The sequence below is a fragment of the Sphaerodactylus townsendi genome, linkage group LG17 (genome assembly GCF_021028975.2).
Source record: "Sphaerodactylus townsendi isolate TG3544 linkage group LG17, MPM_Stown_v2.3, whole genome shotgun sequence".
Lineage (NCBI taxonomy): Eukaryota > Metazoa > Chordata > Lepidosauria > Squamata > Sphaerodactylidae > Sphaerodactylus > Sphaerodactylus townsendi.
Genome location: NC_059441.1, coordinates 14,978,489 through 14,997,354, shown reverse-complemented (window position 1 = coordinate 14,997,354; position 18,866 = coordinate 14,978,489). Strand labels below are relative to the sequence as shown.

The 18,866-nt window shown below is 46.6% G+C and overlaps 1 protein-coding gene across 2 annotated transcripts in view; it reads right to left on the bottom strand.

Annotated features, from left to right (window-relative positions):
* Window positions 1-8,179: 8,179 nt before the first annotated feature.
* The window catches only part of LOC125424479 (tropomodulin-2), a 41,915-nt gene continuing 31,228 nt past the window's right edge, over window positions 8,180-18,866 (bottom strand). The window contains exons 7-11 of one of the 2 annotated variants that reach the window (XM_048481743.1): window positions 18,428-18,535; window positions 17,826-17,969; window positions 16,029-16,173; window positions 13,233-13,312; window positions 8,180-8,337 (exon numbers count right to left, since the gene is read on the bottom strand). In XM_048481743.1, the coding sequence (XP_048337700.1) occupies window positions 13,278-13,312; window positions 16,029-16,173; window positions 17,826-17,969; window positions 18,428-18,535 (432 nt within the window). In that variant the 3' untranslated portion in view covers window positions 8,180-8,337; window positions 13,233-13,277. Of the gene's footprint in view, window positions 8,338-11,401; window positions 13,313-16,028; window positions 16,174-17,825; window positions 17,970-18,427; window positions 18,536-18,866 lie in introns of those variants that run through there. The other variant, XM_048481742.1, reaches the window with a different exon arrangement.

Below are 18,866 nucleotides of genomic sequence, written 5' to 3'. Positions count from 1 at the left end.
GACTGGCCCAAGGTCACCCAACAGGCCTCAGGTGAAGGAATGGGGAAACCAACCTGGTTTGCCAGATCAGAGTCTGCTTTTCTAAACCACTACCCCACACTGGCTCCCACCATACTTTTCAACTAAAGCCAGAGGTGGGATCCAGCAGGTTCTCACAGGTTCCTGAGAATAGGTTACTAATTATTTGTGTGTGCCGAGAGGGGGTTACTAATTGGTGATTTTGCCACATGATTTTTGCCTTAGTTATGCCCCTCCTCTCAGCAGTAGCACGCAGAACTTGAAGCAGTCTGGCAGGAGGTGCACCGGTGTGCGTGGCAGCCTGCGCCCTGCCCAGGAATACCCCACCCCTGGAATGCCTGGCCACGCCCCCGTCGTGCCCTGTTCAGCCCCATTGGCACTACGCCACAGTTTGAATCCCACCACCATGGGAACCTGTTACTAAAATTTTTGGATCCCACCACTGACTAAAGCTGTGACGCTTTCAGGTGTGCCATGCATGAATCTCACCTCAAATACATGAATCTCACTCAGTTGGTTTCCTGCCACAATCCCCTCCCCCCACTCACAGTATTTGGTCCACAGCTAAATTTGAGTCCAGATGCTCAAAAATCTCATTCGTCCCTAAGGTATTACTGCACTCAAGTTTAGCTGTTCTACTGCAGATCAGTACGGCTACCCTCTGAAACTGTTTGGCCCCCAGTAACTCTGATTGTACCTGGATTAACTTTCTTTTTAAATTGCTATTATTGAGCTTTTGATTTTGCTTCTGCGGAGAGATTCAACTGTGTTATGCCGACATTCGCTTGTTCTTGAACCCGGGGATGTGTAGTGCCTGCATCTTCTCTAAAATGGCTAAGCTACCACAAAAACATCTGCTCCGTTTGCTTTTTTTGTATAAAGCTTGCCAAACACTGGCATTGCACTTCACAATATTTGCCTCTGCGTGGAGATGGTTGCTTTAGTTTTAGCCACAATACAATCTGGTCGGCTGTTATTATGGAAATGGAAATAGAAGTTGTTTTCTCAGTAACCATGGTCAACTAATGAAGACGGGACTGAACCATGGGAAGTGGCGACCCAACATATTGGAAAACCGCTGTTTGTACGGCATGTGCATCTCAACTTAACAGCAAACATTATTACTTTGCAAGATGTGGAAATAATCTCAGTAGAGTATGTGGGGTTTCTAAGTCGCTTCTAAACTAGTGCCAGGTGTACAAGCTTGCTTGTACAGTAATGAATCCTAAAGTTTCCATGTTACATTCCAAAATAACTTGTGATAGTGATTTTTATTATTATTTTATTAAATATATATACATTTAGTCCTGATTTCCCACCCCACCCCCACCCCTCTATGTATACCATCTTATTTGGGCCATTATCTGTTGTGCCTGGTCCCTTCCCAGGGGCTTAGAGTTTTTTACCGGGTTGCCATCCAACGTTAGACTTTTGCTGGTTCGTTGTTTGTATTTTACATTAATTCTGTTTTAACTGTTATTTATGACTTTTAATTGTTTTATCCTGTACACCGCCCAGAGCCCTTCAGGGGTGGGCGGTATACAAATAATAAATAAATTTCCTAGGCCAGTGATGGCGAACCTTTTTGAGACCGAATGCCCAAATTGCAACCCAAAACCCACTTATTTATTGCAAAGTGCCAACATGACAACATGAATACTGAAGTTTTAGTTTAGAAAAAACGGTTGGCTCTGAGGGGTGCGTTACTCAGGAGTAAGCTTGGTGGTAGTCGGTGGCTTTGCTTTGAAGCAACCGTGCATCTCTTCCAATGGGTGAATCACAACCCTAGGAGGGTTTACTCAGGAGCAAGCCCCATTGCCAGCAACCTAGTCCCAGGTAAAGGATTGTGCTTTAGTTCTTTGAATGAAAATCAGTGGGATTTAACGGCGCTTAACAGGATCATCTACACTGCTTCCCCAAAACTTGGTCTTAGGTTTAATGCTAATAATTGAGCCCAGCAGCCCAGGCCAGCCTAGATGTGGGGGGGGGGGGGGGCACTCTGTTTGCATGTGCCCACAGAAAGTGCTCTGAGTGCCACCTCTGGCACCCGTGCCATAGGTTCGCCACCACTGTCCTAGGCAGTATTCATTGCTGTGCCTAGTATGCTTTACAGTAGACCTCATGACTATAATGCAATCAGCTCAGAATCCCTGTTTATCTGCGATCTTCCATCTTACTCCGTGTGAGTTCCCTCACTTCAAAATGGAGATTGCTGACAGCATTTGTATTCTCAGTTTACAGTTCTTCCCCCATTTCCATAACTCCCCCTACATTTAGAGAAGTGGCAGGCTGCTTCCCCATGGCACAGCCTCTTGGGAAATAGAATGGGGAATGGTTGAGGGGGTCTTCCGGGCCTCAAAGGGGGGGGGGCGATCCCTACATCTCTTTATAGTAGGTGTGAAGGACAGAAGATGTGCTTGCATCCATTGGTCCTCGAGGTACAGTAAAATGTCGCAACTTTGCTCCTCCAAGGGACGTTGCTCCTCCTCCAAGAGGTGAGATGGCCCCACTGCCGTACAAGAACTATTACTCTTGCTGGCAATCTTTCCTTGCCCTTCAGCCCTGCTGCCCCCGCCCTGCAGGGATGATGTGCAACCCCTTCAGTTTATTAGTGGTGTGGTACAGACTGGATTTCTATCCATGCATCATGCAGTTACCCAGCTTAAAGCCAACAGCATCTCCAGGAGACCCTGGGCATAACAAATGTCTATCTGCCTGTTTCATACCAGTTTAATTGTCTTGTCTCTCCCCAAAGAATCCTGAGGATTGCAATTTGGCAGTGGAGATAATGAATTCTCTGTGACAGATCCCGGGTGCCTTCACACAATTACAATTCCCAGGATTTCCTGGAGTCAGCTTAATCCTGTGTCGTGTAGATGCTCTTGTCTCTGTTCTTTATCGTAAAGCATTTACAGTGAACAATAGTTGCCTTTGGCCTATTTTAAAAAGACCTGGATGCCTTACAGCCAGAGCTGAATCAATGTTAAGGCTGGGTGGACTGGAGGGAAAGGAATCAGTACATTAATTAAATGCTCCGGTTTCTGAATAATGCAAGGAGACAAAGCAAAAAAGCTCTATTGTCATGACAACATAATCCCTAGATGCTCTGGGATTCATTTCCCTCTGCTCACATCTTCCTGCACACAGACATGATGTGAGCTAATTTCCCAGCTATGTGTAAACTCTGAGCTAGGGCCTCAGCGAGCTAAAACAGAGATATAATAAGAAATCTGCTTGGGCTTGCCTGTAAGCACACAAGTAGCTAAAACTGGAACAAAAAACGGTGCTTTCGATAAAGAACGCATTGTTAGCCATTTATCTAAACGACAGCATGCTTCTTTTACCTATATTCAAGTGTAAACACACACACACACAGCAAATCAGACACATTCCCGATCCCAGTGACTAGAAATTTCTGCCACTGCTACCTGTTTTTAGCGGTGATGAAATAATGATAGTGCTTTGCAATGATGTACCATTTTGGAACATTTAAATCCATTCACACTGTCATCCTTATAATAACCCTGAAAGGTGGGTCAGTGTTACAATCTCTGTCTTGGAGATGGGGGTTGAGGTTGAAAAGAGAATGTTTGTACTGTGGGGATGGGGACTGCAGAGGGGAAAGGGGGCAGTCCCCAAAGGCCACCTAGAAGAAGAAGAAGAGTTTGGATTTATACCCCCCTTTCTCTCCTGTAGTAGACTCAAAGGGGCTTACAATCTCCTTGCCCTTCCCCCCTCACAACAAACACCCTGTGAGGTAGGTGGGGCTGAGAGAGCTCCGAAAAGCTGTGACTAGCCCAAGGTCACCCAGCTGGCGTGTGTGGGAGTGCACAGGCTAATCTGAATTCCCCAGATAAGCCTCCACAGCTCAGGCGGCAGAGCTGGGAATCAAACCCGGTTCCTCCAGATTAGATACACGAGCTCTTAACCTCCTATGCCACTGCTGCTCCTCAAGCTGGTGCCAGTGGTGAGAGTCTCTCTGTAGCCACTGTAGTGGTTCACTGTTTTAATATACTCAGATAAGGAAGGTCACGTATAGCTGCTGTGAGCTGACTCAGACCTTCAGGCCCCTTCTGCACAGGCAGAATAATCCACTTTCAATCCACTTTCAAAGCACTTTGCAGCTGGATTTTACTGTGCAGAATAGCAAAATCCACTGCAAACCATCGTGAAAGTGGATTAAAAGTGCATTATTCTGCAAGTGCGGAAGGGGCCACTAGTCCATCAAGGTCAGCATTTATCTACTCAGACTGACAGCAGCTCTCCAGAGTTTCAGATCTCCAGATCTTTCACCTCTCCTTATTACTTGATCCCTTTCACTGGAGACACTGCAGATTGAACCTGGGATCTTCTATGCCCCGAGCTGTCCCAGTGAGCCGCTGTCCAAGATGTGATTCTGATAGTGGTGCCAGATAAAAAACATCAAAATAAAATATGTTATTTATTCTGGAGGCTGACGATCTATACCAGGCTTAACCCAGATTTCAGGAGCTGATATGTACCCTGCACTGAATGTTAGCAAAACTGGTGAAAGGATAGGCAGTCCAGGTTAGAGCTATGACTACAACCTGTTGTGCAAGTGGGTTGAAATTAAAATAATCAAGTGTTTTGACCCCTTAGAAGCAAGTTTTCACAATCATCAACCAACATCCCTTTTGCTACCGTTTTAACAGTCATCAGTGCACATATTGGGTTAACTGAGTCACTGAAAACTACCTATAAAGGCTGACCCTGCCTCAGTGCAGTAACATAACCGAGATTTACTTGGGTTTCATCTCAGTAACTCCCCAAGCAACACACACCATAAAGCAAAAGAAGGCTATGTTTAAGATATTTAAGAAAGGATTTTAAAAACAAGGCATATAATTCAGCCATAGTGAAATGCACAATTTAAAAAAACTTACTTGCTGTCTTACTGGAATCCAAACACACATAGCTGGTTCTTAAAGCAAAGTATTCCAGCACATAATATAAATATCATCTTGGCTGTAAGAAGGGACAGGGATGCAACATGAAGAAGAAGAACAAGGAGGAGGAGGAATTTGAATTTATATCCCACCTTTCTCTCCTGTAAGGAGATTCAAGGTGACTTACAAGCTCCTTTCCCTTCCTCTCCCCCCAACAGACACCTTGTGAGGTAGGTGGGGCTGAGAGAGTTCTGAAAAACTGTGACTAGCCCGAGGTCACCCAGCAGGAATGCAGGAGTGGGGAAACACATCTGGTTCACCAGATAACCCTCCACCACTCAGGTGGAGGAGTGGGAAATCCAACCCGGTTCTCCAGATTAGAATCCACCTGCTCTTAACCACTGCACCACGCTGAAGGGATAAGAAGTAACTATACTTCTAGAAACATGCTGGCTTAACCTCTTGGCCTCCTTAAGCGATCATTGTCAGCGTGTATTTCTGTGTGCACCAAGCAATGCTTTTACACGTGGATATGCCCAGCATTTATCTGAGCTTGTCGGCATTTAGATGCGAAGGTCAAAGTTATCACTTTTTGAACATTCATTGCAACATAGAACCCATGGAATATTAAAGTACAGCTCCATCAAGTGGACAAACATTATACAGCAATCTATGACGTGTTGTATAAGCTAAACGGGAGAAATCCTGATGTGTAGATTGTTTTCCTTTCAGAGTTTTTGTTAAATCTTGCCCTTCTGAATCACATATGCCAGATTCGGTGATATAAAAGGGAAAGCACCGTGACAAGAGTTTTGTATGAATCTCATACATAGCAATTGTCACCAGCAGGAGCCAGCGTAACAGCGACGATAGACAAACAAGAATTCCCAGTGTCTAAGAATTTATTATTGGGTAGCATAACGAGGTACGCTGAGATCTCGGCTAAGTTAGACATCCAGTTAAAGTGTTCTATAAAAAGGTGTTCCTAGAATTCCTCTTGACACATGCAGCCCACACTAGCTTAGATCAATTCAGATTCTCTGTGAGAGAAGTTGGTGGCAATGAAAGCATGAAAGGATAGCGGTCAGGTTTTTAAGAATTTCCATTCAGTGCAAACTGATTTTGCCTTCCGCAGCATAAGGAAGATTGTTCTGTGTATGCCGCAGTGAGCAACGGCCGCCACCCTGTTTTCACCAGTGCCTTCACTTGAGTCAGCCCTTCCCACAACATTTGGACCCAGAAGATGGTCTCCATCACCTTCTCCAGTGCTTTCTAAGAAGCACAAATGGGTGAGTGGACGGGGCTAACCCCCTCCCTTTGTTCCACTGTCCTCTCTCTGAGATCTTCCGCACGGGACTTGAGAGGAGTAGCAATAGGCGTCCCCTTGTTTTTCGACATCAGGCACCTTTTCTTCAAGAACAACACAAGGAGTTTGGTAAGTGGGAGGCAGCCACCGGTGAGCCAGATTTTACCCAGAAGGCAGTTGTCGGCTTTTTAACTTGCTTCTTTTCCCCCCTTTTATTACCATATGCTTCTCACCAGGTTTGTCATGTTTCTCTAGGAAAAGCACCATCTGTCATCCCCCCGCTTTCTCTCCAGAGAGTGTTTTTTAACTTACTTTATCTATCTATCCATCTTCCTCCATCTTCTTCCATCTATCATCTTTCTTCCTTCTACCTTCCTTCTACCTTCCATCTATCTATTCGATTTTTAAACCACCCTCCCCCAAAGGGCTCAGGGCGGTGTACAGCATAACTATAAGAACATTAAAACTAGTACAACTTAAAACCATTTAAAACACCAACAAAAACATTAGAGGAACTTCAGCTACAAAAGATGGTGATAAAACCCCTAACCCACCCACCAGACCCACCGGAGGCCAGGCTTGAACGGGGTCTCACTCAACCTGGCTGGCCAAACGCCTGGCGGAACATGTTCGTTTGACAGGCCCTGCGGAAAGCTTGTAGATGTCAGGACCATGCCTGTCAGTATCTTGATGTCTTGCTGTGTGTGATTTGCAGTTGTTTCCCTGTTTCCCTCTTCCTTTCCTAGCAATCTCCTGGCGCCAGCCCATCTTCAAAGAGGTGTGAAAGGTTCCCAGGCTCTTTGTAGCTCTGTAGCAGAAACTGTAGTGGACATTTGGTGTGGGGCGAAACGGGGAGGGGGGGGTTAAAGGATATAAGTCCTGGATCTGAGCTCTCTAGCTCAGATCCTGCTTTACATTGTTACTCTTTGTATCACCTGGAATAAACTGCTTTTGGACTTCCTACGGTCTCTGTTATTTCCACGTTCGAGAGTCTGACAGTAGATCCCTCAGGGCCCTGGTCTCCTTTGGGAGCGGGGCCAGGGCTGTAAAAGCTCTGGTCCTAATAGAGGCCAGCCAGATATCTTTCGGGCTGTGGACCACCAATAGGTTCTCCTCCGATGATCGGAGGGACCTAGCGGGGCAATATGGGGAGACAGCAGCATTCCAGAAGAGAGTCTAGTAGCTGTTGAGACCCAACAAGATTTGGGAGGACATCAGCTTTTAAGAGTCAAATCACCCATCAGCTGTCATCTTGGCTCTTGAAATCTTGTGGATCTCTAAAGTGCTACTGGACTCGAATCTGATTGTACTGTTTGAGACCAACATGCCTACCCTGTCCTCATGAGGGAACCTGGCATCTATAATTAGTTTCTGTTATAATTTACCAAACCATCATCTCCTTTGCCCACCTAAGCGATTCTCCTTCATGTGAGACCCAATGACTCCAAACCTGTTATCCAAGGCGGGCATTCAGATTCTTTTGTTTATGTTCAGCTGCTTTTATGACAGGGACAAAGATAATCAGCACTCTGATACAGCCTGTATTCTGGGACCATGGAAACAGGGCGAGCAACATATGGTTGCTCAGGGTGAAAAAAGTTTAGGAGCACAACAAATCTGTGTGCAGTCTGACGGGGTGCTATTGAAAATGGGTGGGCAGAACACTGACATCCGAAGACCTGGGGTCTTCATTAGAAAAGCCCCCATTCATTTCCATTCAGCATTGGACCATCCTGCCAGACTTCATCCTTTTTGGACAGAGGACAATCCTGGTTGGAACCAGACCACCTATTTGGCCTGGAAGTTCAACCATTGCCAGATGCTTGGGGGGAGGAGGGGACTGTACAGTAGCTTCTAACATCAGAGATTTGGCTTTGCATGGAATTCATTTAGTCAGCTTGTCACTCTTGGAGAGTAGGCTGGCTTAAGTCCAGTTCCGTGGATAATAATATCTGAACATTTGGGATTTTCTCTTTAGTTTTCATTCTTCGGCAGAAACTGGGATCCATAGGAGATTGGTTAGGGCATCCGGACTCCTCCAGCATCTTGTCCCCAATCTTGTCCAATATTCTGCTCCACCGTTGCCCAGGCAAATTCCTCTAAAAGCTAATAAAAAGGAGATGAAAGTAGCCCATTTGGCTCCTTGACTTCCAGAAAAGCGCTCAAGGGTATACTGTAAGGGGTGTCAAACTCAGGCCCTCCAGATGTTCATGGACTACAATTCCCATCCGCCCTTGCCAGTATGGCCAATGCTCATGTTGGGAGGGACTGGTGGGAATTGTAGTCCATGAACCACTGGGGGCCTGAGTTTGACACCCGTATAAGAGACTATGCCACATTCATAGCAAACTGACCTCTCCTCCTTTGTCTAATCCTCTTTTTTTAACATCCTAAAGCTGGCGACCTCACCATCTCTGGTGGCGGTGAATTTTTTCGTTGCATTGAGGAGAGACCCTTGAGTCCCACAGCACCAAATAATAACAGGAAACCAAATTATTACAAAAGTTTTATTTACAAAAGGGACAACTGACGAGTGGAAGTCCACATCACATCTTCCAGCAATTCCCGTTGCTGCAAAGCCGAGAACATGCAACATTACTCATTTTTCCAAACCAGACAGCTACCATTTAACATGTACATAGATTTGGTGCACTCTAAAACGCAGAGACGTTGCACACGATGGCCAACAGCGTTCATGGAAAACGTTATTTTTTTTTAAAAAATTAACAATCTGAAACAGCAATGTGCAAAACAATTGGTTAGCTAATCCCCAACCATTTGCCTTCCCCCCCCCTTAAATAAAGGAAGTGCCAATTTCTGTGCCATTATCACATTATTCTAAATGTGATTCTCATGTGCTTGAAAGCTGTGCTTAGAACAATATTAAATCCCATTACTAATTTCTACATACCAGTATCAGGACAAGGGAAATATGCTTCAACTTACTATTCGGATCTGCTGCCTTCAGGGTTCATTTGTAAGTTGGGAAGGTTAAGACCAACCTGTTTCTATGAACCTACTTTGCACCTTCCTCACCTCGTATTGATTATCCTTATGTCCCGCTTGAAGGACTTAAGGCCAGATCTTACTATAAACAGACAAGCTGCGTAGGTTTCGGGGAACCTTTGCCACCTTGAGAAGCTTTCGTCAAATTATTGGGCACAGAAGCGACTCCTGTGTTTTCCCTGGAAGCAGGGGAGCCTGTATGTAAAACCATATCAAGAATTGTCCCAGAGGAGATGGTGTAGTGGTTGAGAGCAGGTGGATTCTAATCTGGAGAACCAGGTTTGATTCCCCACTCCTCCACCTGAGTGGCAGAGGCAGATGTGTTTCTGCACTCCTGCATCCCTGCTGGGCGACCTTGGGCTAGTCACAGTTCTCTCTGAACTCTCTCAGTCCCACCTAACTCACAAGGTGTCTGTTGTGGGGAGAGGAAGGGACAGGAGCTTGGAAGCCCCCTTGAGCCTCCTTACAGGAGAGAAAGGTGGGGAATAAATCCAAATTCTTCTTCTATGTTTGTCACATTGAAATTAACACATGGAATTTTTTTACATGGAATGACCTTGTGAAACATTCAGCACATCTCCTCATCACATCTTGTAAGCGTTGGGGAGCAATATGGCCATGTGCCACTCTTGTAAGTGATGCGGCATTCCCACAACGGGTAAAAAGCCCCACCCCAAACCACTGAATTGTTTCAAATGGTGGTCCGAAGGTGCACCTGACTGTACAGACAGTCATTTACCAAGTGATTTACCAGTCATTATTGTGCATGTCGTGACATCTTTAAAAAGGTCACCTCTATAATCCCAGCAACTGTTGAGGAGATTTAACTGTTCCCTGGCTGCTCTAAACTCCTTATCATCTGCAGAAGAAGTCTGCTAAACTTGTCCTCAGCTATTCACAGGAAACGGACAACTGGTTCATACCTCTGAAGACAGGCAAGTGTTAAGAATTACAGTATGCTATCCACCGGCCCCAGATTTCTGACTGGGTGTGGATGCCGGGTAAAAATTCTCCTCACCAGTTGAAACTTCTTCTCACCGCTCTGAGCCCATTCAGATGATCCCAGTGTGAACTATTGCCCAAGGCTAACATGGTCGTCTGCATTATCCTGCAAAGGAATTTTACCCGATGTTGGGGGCAGATGTCTGGAAATGCATGCTGCAAGAACCTACCCATTCATAAATAACGGTCTGTTGTCACTCTCTCGTGAATGGGACAGAAGTGGCAAATGGAGATGAAGGAAATGAATGATTACCAAGGCGACATGGCTGGGTTAGGCAACCAAGCGGGACATTACAAAAGTGTTGTGCACCTGTACACGATACACCCATCATATGGCTCGGCTCAAAGGACAAACACAACAAATTGCCATACTCTAATAAGCAGCCAAGATGCCCACAGCCGAATCACCACACGCAATACCACATCACATATAGAGAGGTTACAAATATAGTTATACACCACTTTGCGTACAGGAAGCCCTGATAAAAGAACAGAGGAACATAGTACCTCACCCAGTATATTTAAACTGCCCCGCCCAAAGCAGTCCTCTTGCCACAGGCTTGTAAGGGGAAACGTCACGTGAATCTGGACATTCACGGCAGTGTCTAAAGGAGATATCCATACCCACAATTTCTCCAAGCCTTTGTAGGAGAGAGAAATGACCCAAGCAGGGCTTCCAAAGCATTGAGTGCTAATGTCAATCTTCCAGTGGCTAGCTGGGGTCAAACTCGCGGCCCTCCAGATGTTATGGACTACAGTTCCCATCATCCCCTGTCAGCAACATGCTGGCAGGCGATGATGGGGACTGTAGCCCATAACATATGGAAGGCTGCGGGTTTGACACCTGTGGCTGTTCCTTTCCTCACTCAGCAGCGGGGAAGGGATTTTAAATGAACGATCTGAGGCTTTTTGAGTGCACATCTAAAGCTGCAAGGTTCAGGGCACATCTAAAGAATGCGCGTCAAGAATGCTTGCAGACGCCTATAACATAAACAACACTCAGCACATTTGGTTGTAGCCCCCTGCTGAATGTCCGCTTGGTGTTGAGCCCATAAACCGTGAAACAGACCTTAGTCTTCTGCTTCCGAATGCCTTCCTTTCTTGTTTATTGGAGAAAAACCTGCAACTTTTGCTGTATTTATTATTTTCGTGCTTTTTAAAAAAAACGTAGAACAGCTCAACAGCTTCATTGATGGAACTGTGATTTTAGTCAGATGCCATTTTTGCTCGTCTAGAAATGGAATTCCCTCTTTGCGGCGGATACACATTAATGGCCCTGGACTGCAATTTGGTAGCCCAATCACTAGCCTATTATGGCTCACAGACAGGTCCACGCCCACTATTTGGGAATCGCCAAATCCCAATAACCAGTAGCAGTAATAAATTCACAAGAATTTTTTAGAAGTGGTTTAAAAATACAGCAGCCCCTGCTTGTTAGAACACTGGTTTAGCTTAAAGAGATTTCTGGCGGCAACATTGGCCTCCTGTTAAAAACAACTATTTATATATATCTATATATATCTATTGTTAAATTATATGTGACATGAAGCTATGCTAGGTTTGGCAAAACTAGTTGTTGCATGAGATCACCGGACGACAGACCAGGGACCTAGCTAGCTTAACTTAAACACATGTAAACAAGTAACCTTCGACAATACTTACAACCTTAGTCCAGATGCCACAGGTGGGGGCCTCACAACCTAATCTCGATGAGGAACAGGTGGTCTGCACCCGGTTCAATTTTCCTTCCTGCCGAGTTGGGCTTTATTTGCACTTAAGGTCTGAGTAGTGACCACTTTTGAGATCAGGGAAGAATTTCCTCCAGGTAATCTAAGGGGATTAGTTGTAGCCCTCTGTGCAACACGGAGCTCGATTCTTTCTGTGATTACTCTAACAACTGTTTGCTCAACGAGCGCTCTCCAGCGGTACGCCTGCGTTTATGCTTATGGCACTTTGTAGACTGTTTTTCGTAGGTCCATCTATTGGGGGGGGGGTTGGGAAAGGGGGTATCCAGCCTTGCAGCGTGAGGTTGGTTGAAATGACTTTTTGGTCCCTTTCAAGTGTGATAACTCTACGCTCCACAGAAAGTGCTACCCAGTAAGGCGAGCAGTGCTTTAACGAGGTGCAGAGTGACGCTGGTCCTAACATGGGGACGAGGAGCGGTGTCAAATGTTAAAGGTGGGAGAACAGAAGACAGACGCACCCGACACAATCCACAGGGCTGCTCTCGTTCGGTTCAAACGGGCTTGCTTGGACACCCCCAAGCCTCTCCAGTGAAAAAGGACCAGGCAGTAGGTCACGTGAAAGGCCTCCACCTGAGTCGCTGGACAGCGGCTGCCAGTCTGAGCAGGCAACGCCGGCTTTGATGGGCCAATGTCCTGATTCCCTGTAAGGCAGCTCGATGAGTGTGAGAATTTCCCAGTGGATTGTGCCCCAGGTTAGTTACGAGGGGAGGGGATGACACCCAGCTGTCAGTTTTCAGCACCAAAATCAGGGCAACCCGCATTCAGAGGTGTGGCCGTAGACTGCCGGACCAGAAACCAAGAATGCAGCCCAGCACGTTTTTTCTTTGCGCTGACCGCCCCTCCCTTGCACGAGCGGAATTTAGCTAAACGACTTGCCCGAGAAAGACCTATCCTACTTAGTAAGGCTCAACATCAGAAGGACCCCATTTTTATATCTAGCACCTTTGTAACTCGTTTTTGTTTTTAAAAGGAGGGAGGGGGGAAAGGACCGAGAAAGGCTCGTCGTGGTTTCGGAAGTTCCACAGCAAAGCCCGTCTGACTCGCGCAGCAGCGCGCCCGCCAGCTTTCCACCAGTCAATCCAAACTGTGTGTGTTGTCTTTTTAGATGAACGTTTTAAAAGGAAAGCAGACTTGATTGTTGTGTTTAAAAGGAGAGAATGAGAACCATGGTGCACGAGCAGTCTTCTTCTAAAGGCTTTCCAGTGTCTTCCCTTCAGAGTAGTGAGTTTTCTGAGATTTCTGACTGACCCGTTCTCTTTGATGGGCAGCTGACTCGTGTCCACAGAGGCTGGGCTAGTGGCGTTCTCCTTCCACTCGTTTCTTGCGCACTGGAAAACGAGGGGGCAAAACAGTTTGGTCAGAGACACACGTCATTCAGAAGCATAAATGGTGTTGTGTTTATTACATCTATAACACTGGTGGCGAACCTATGGCACGGGTGCCAGAGGTGGCACTCAGAGCCCTCTCTGTGGGCACGCGCAAACAGAGTCGCCCCCCTCCACACACACACACATCTAGTCTGGCCTGGGCCGCTGGGCTCGATTAGTAGCATTAAACGTAAGACCTAGTTTTGGGGAAGCAGTGTAGGTAACCCTGTTAAGCCCTGTTAAACCCCACTGATTTTCATGCGAAGAACTAAAGCGCGATCCTTTACCTGGGAGTAAGCTCAGTTGCTGGCAATGGGGCTTGCTTCTGAGTAAACCCTCCTAGGGTCGTGATTCACCCGTTGGAACAGTTGCACGGTTGCTTCAAAGCAAAGCCACCAACTACCATCAAGCTTACTCCTGAGTAACGCACGCCTCGGAGCCAACTGTTTTTTCTAAACTAAAACCTCAGTATTCAGGTTAAATTGCCGTGTTGGCACTTTGCGATAAATAAGTGGGTTTTGGGTTGCCATTTGGGCACTCGGTCTCGAAAAGGTTCACCATCACTGATCTATAGCCTTCCCTTCCTCAAGAGACACACCGTCATGCAGAAGCATAAATGGTGTTGTATTTATTACATCTACAGCTTTCCCTTCCTCTGAGGAGTTAGATGATAATATTTATCCTTAAAATCCCAGCAGCCCTGACGGAAAGTTGGGTTTGAGGGGTGGTAGCTGGCCCTAACTTGGCAGTCCTAGTTCAGAATGCTACACATTCTAGGATTCCTTCCTTTTGTAAACATCGATTATTGATACTACATTTCTGGGGAAAAAGACTCGTATAATCCAAGGTGCATGAGCCCTTAAACAAAGTACTGGAAATACTCAGTGTTCCTGTGGTCAGAAGTACAGGAAAGGGATGTCAGAATCACACGGCCCGTCTTTCTTTTCTGTCTCATATTACTCAGCCCCGACAAGTGGACACAGCATTTTTGATTGCTGTGGAATGTTCGGCATCCCTGCTTTGACTTCTTCATGGACATGTCAGGGAAACCAAATAAACACGCATGAAAAATGGCTGAAATACCAAGAACAAGATCCTGGCTCTTTTTACTGAGATGTTTCTGACAGTATAATTAATCTGGCCATCCAAAGAACATGTGAGGCAGGATGCTGGACTAAATGGACCACCGGTCTATGCCAGTAGGCTCTTCTTTTAACTTTTCCCTTAAGAACATAAGAACTAGCCTGCAGGATCAGACCAGAGTCCATCTAGTCCAGCACTCTGCTACTCGCAGTGGCCCACCAGGTGCCTTTGGGAGCTCACATGCAGGATGCGAAAGCAATGGCCTTCTTCTGCTGCTGCTGCTCCCAAGCACCTGGTCTGCTAAGGCCTTTGCAATCTCAAATCAAGGAGGGTCAAGATTGGTAGCCATAGCTCAACTTTATGCCCCTTTACTGCCCCTGTGTGCTGGCAGCTATATAAAAGTAATAAGCAACTTGGACTGTTGGGCCAAATCTGGGTATCTGGAAGTCAGCGGCGTATCTACCTAGGGACAAGGGGTACCCCTTGTCCCTGGGCGCCACTCTTCTGGTCACGTGGGGGGCGCAAAATTGGGCCCCCACGTGATCAGGAAGTCCTGCTGCCTCGTCGTTTTTGCGTGCCTCTACCTATCCGTGTCAGTCGAGGCACGCAAAAACGATGAGGCAGCAGGACTTCCTGCTGCCTCCAAGCACCCTCAACCCCCCTGGACTCCCCCCTCCCTTTCTTCCTCCCCTCCCAGTCAGAAGAGACTGCAGGCTGCCGGCTGGGAGCCCAGCTGGCAGGGGGAGGGAGGTGGGCACCCTAGACCTTGCCCATGTCCATGGTGACATGGGCGGGGTCAAGGTCAGTGGGGGGTGGAGCCTGGGGGCATCTGGCGGCAGAGCCAGGGTGGCGGTGGGGCAGAGCCTGGGGGGGCATCCTGGAGACAATTTGTCTCTGGGCACCATTTACCTATGGTGCGCCTCTGCTGTCAGTAGTTGACTGGCCTGTTACCAGTCCAACCCAAAGGTAACAGAGGTGTTTGATGGCAGGTATTTATGGGATTGGAGAGGCAAGATTCAACCCTTGGAGCGGGGCCATGGTTCATTACCCGAACATCTATCTTCTTGGGATGCATTACAAAGCGACTGTACTAACTGCTGAACAGAGATACAGAGGATACAAGCATCGTGTAATGCCGTGAACGCACAGAAAAAAATCCTTATGTTTTACAGGCAGGAATGAACGTGTTTGAGCAACGCATGATGGCTCCCAAGAGTTCAGTGTGGGTGTCTGAAGCGATCCTCCCTAACAGCTGGAGAGAAGTATTTCCATGTCATTCTACAGCTGCGGTCGTTTACTGCCAGACCTTCCTGTTTGTTTCACCTCAGGCTCTGTGCAGGGGTCCGTCGTTCCATCCCATGTCACGTTGCTGTGACCAAAAAAGAGACAGGAGAGTGCTGTGTCCTAGTAGCATCAGTCGAGTTTGAAACTTAGGTACAAGAGGTGGGTTGTCCCCACTTTGTACAAAATTACAGTTCTGAAGAAGCATCTCTGTAGCCTAAATCTACACCTGGCCTATTAGCACCATCTGGTCCTCATGGAGGCTTTGGGGTGCACCAGCACTCCGACGAGTCTGGCAAATTCAGCATCTTACCTAGGTCATTATTTTTTGTGATGGCTGCTGCTACCCTTGTTCTTGGACCTTGCTTTGTAAACTGGTATCCGAACTTGAGGATCTGGGAGTTCTCCTCCACCATCTGGGCCATCTCCATCTCGACGGCCGTGCCAAGCTGCTGTCTCTGAGGAATGAATCAAAACAAGAAGCAAAGGAGAAGGAAGCGGGCCTGGTTGACACCTTGCATGAGCATCACTTGGTATCACGTCATTTTTTAATGATGTCATGCCCCCACAGAAGCTTTTGTTATTTCCCCTTTAAGCTTCAGTTTCCCCGTAGCATGATTTTACTTTATTGTCAAGTCTTCTATGGGAGGGTATTTTAGTTAGCTCCTACCCCTTTAAGACATTTCCCAGTAGGCAGTTTCCTTTCTTTACCCAGCAATCCCCTGTTTTAGTTTAGTCAGTCAGTCTGAGTGAGGTGCTAAGGGTAGCTGGTGACCGCAATATTCGTGACGTCCATATTATTATATGGTGGTCCAAAGAGCCCAAGTCAAGTTTATCAGCAGTTTGAATATGACAAAGACTAACAGAGCTGAAAGGAAGCAAGAGACAATGGAATATCTTGAAAGCAGCCAAGAGAAGACACAGTCTGCAGCTTCAAACCTCCTCAAGACAAGCAAGTACTCTGACTTAGATAGACCCAAGGGAGGAGTTAGGGTCTTGTTTCTCTCCAGTAATAAACCCATTGTAAGAACTGTTGAACCTGGCTTGTGTCTCCCCCATTCTGTCCTAGCCAAGAACAGGGCACCTCAAACAGAGTCACTTGGGGGGCAGAACAAATGATGTTGCTTTACAGAGCAATGATGAGTTAAAAATAGACCTCTCCCAAAGAACCTGCCATCTAGATTTAGGCATGGAGGGAAGGGTAAACAGCAAAAGAAGGGGGTAGAAAGACCGAGGTACTGGGAATGAATGCTGAAGGATAGATGTGTGAAAAGCTGGGGCCCCACAGTTCGGCAGAAGGCAACAGTATTGGACCTCATTCACACGTGCTCATCACCCAACAGCAATCTGTTTTTATGAATGAACCATCAGTAGAAACAGGCCACGGCAGAATGCTAGGCTAGATGAAACTTTGGTTTGACCCAGCAGCAGCACCGTTCCGTGGAACGAGGCCATGGTTCATCTGTCTTCTTGGGATGCATGACATTTCTGGAGTTGTTGAAGGCTTTCACGGCCGGAATCACTGGGGTGCTGTGTGGTTTCCGGGCTGTATGGCCGTGTTCTAGCAGCATTCTCTCCTGACGTTTCGCCTGCATCTGTGGCTGGCATCTTCAGAGGATCTGATAGGATACAGCCCGGGAACCACACAGCACCCCATTTCTGGAGTTGCAAGGAAATCAAAAGCCACATCTCTACTACTCACATCTTTGTCTTGCTTCCAAAATACCTCTTGACCACACCTCGAACAGCTCCTTGTTGCTGATTTTATGTTAAAACAGGTAAAGTTTCCCCTTCAGTCGTGTCCGACCCTGGGGTACCACTGCAAGCAGTGATTTCGTAGGCCAGCCGTTTTTGTGGGGTAGTTTGCCACTGCTTTCCCGGGCTATTCATTACCCCCTAGCTATGTGCTAGGTACTCATTTACCGACCAAGGGATGGATGGATGGCTGAGTTGACCAGGAGCCAGCTGCCAGGATATCTGACCCACAGGGGGCTCGAACTCCTGACCGTGTGAGTGGCAGTGCAAGCACTTAACCACTACGCCACGCGGCTCCTGATTTTATGTTACCAAGCCATATATTCTCTGTAGCCAAAGCCAATCAATTCTTTACCTGATTGTCAATTTTGATCTCTGTCAGTGTCGCGTTCACTTTTAAGGCCTCAATCAGGGCAAGGATTCCCGTCCCGGTGATGAAATTGGATTCTATATTTAGACTCTTCAATGTCTTGTTCACTTTTAATGCATCAGCAAAAGCCTGCAGGCATAAGAACAGATGCGTAAATTAGGATCTCAAGATTATCCACAACACAGTGTATGAAATGTCCCAATATATGTCCTTGGTGTGGCAATATCCTAAAGCTGAGAATGTGCCCTTTATAGTTGGATGGATAGGCTGCCTTGATCTTTGTTTCTGTTGGGACTCTGGTGTCTTTAATAACAGTGTGGTCAGCAGTAATTCAACAGGTGAAGTTTTCTGACGTCTGTTGAATTTCTGGTTGTCCAGTTCTAGTTAAGCACAAAGGGGCGCAGCCAGGAGAATAATGACAATACTGGATAAAGAGCACATTCCTCAAACAGAACAGAGAAAGAGACAAAAATCTCAAAAATGGCACAACCCCAAAGCTATTGACAAATGCGAATTTCAGCATTTGCGACTGCCGCTCGTTTTAGCCAAGAGATAAGGTCTGTCAAATAACGCTTTGTCCGGCTTACAATGGCAACGGGATCGTTGCTCCGCGTAGCTGCCAGGCTGAATTTCTTCACGTGCGAATTGGTTTCCAAAGCTCTCGCAAACTCTTTCAGTGTTGGGATTGGGATGTTCTGCATTATGAGGGGGACAATTGCAGTGATTAATGACATGACATAGACGTTGGGTTTTAGTTTTAATAAAATAAAGGAAGTGTTTGAACAGGGAGGGCAGTTCCTAGGGAAAGTCAGACCGTGATTCAGCATTACATGATCAAGTCTCATAGGTTGAGTTGCCAAACTCCAACTGGACACAGAATTAAAACCGACCCCCAGAAAATGGCTCCTTTGTAGGGTACACTCTATGAAGGTCCCCATCCTCCCCATATTCCACCCCAAATCTCCAGTAATTTCTCGACCTGGAGTCTGTAACCCTTCTGTAACCCTACTCATATGCCCGTACTCT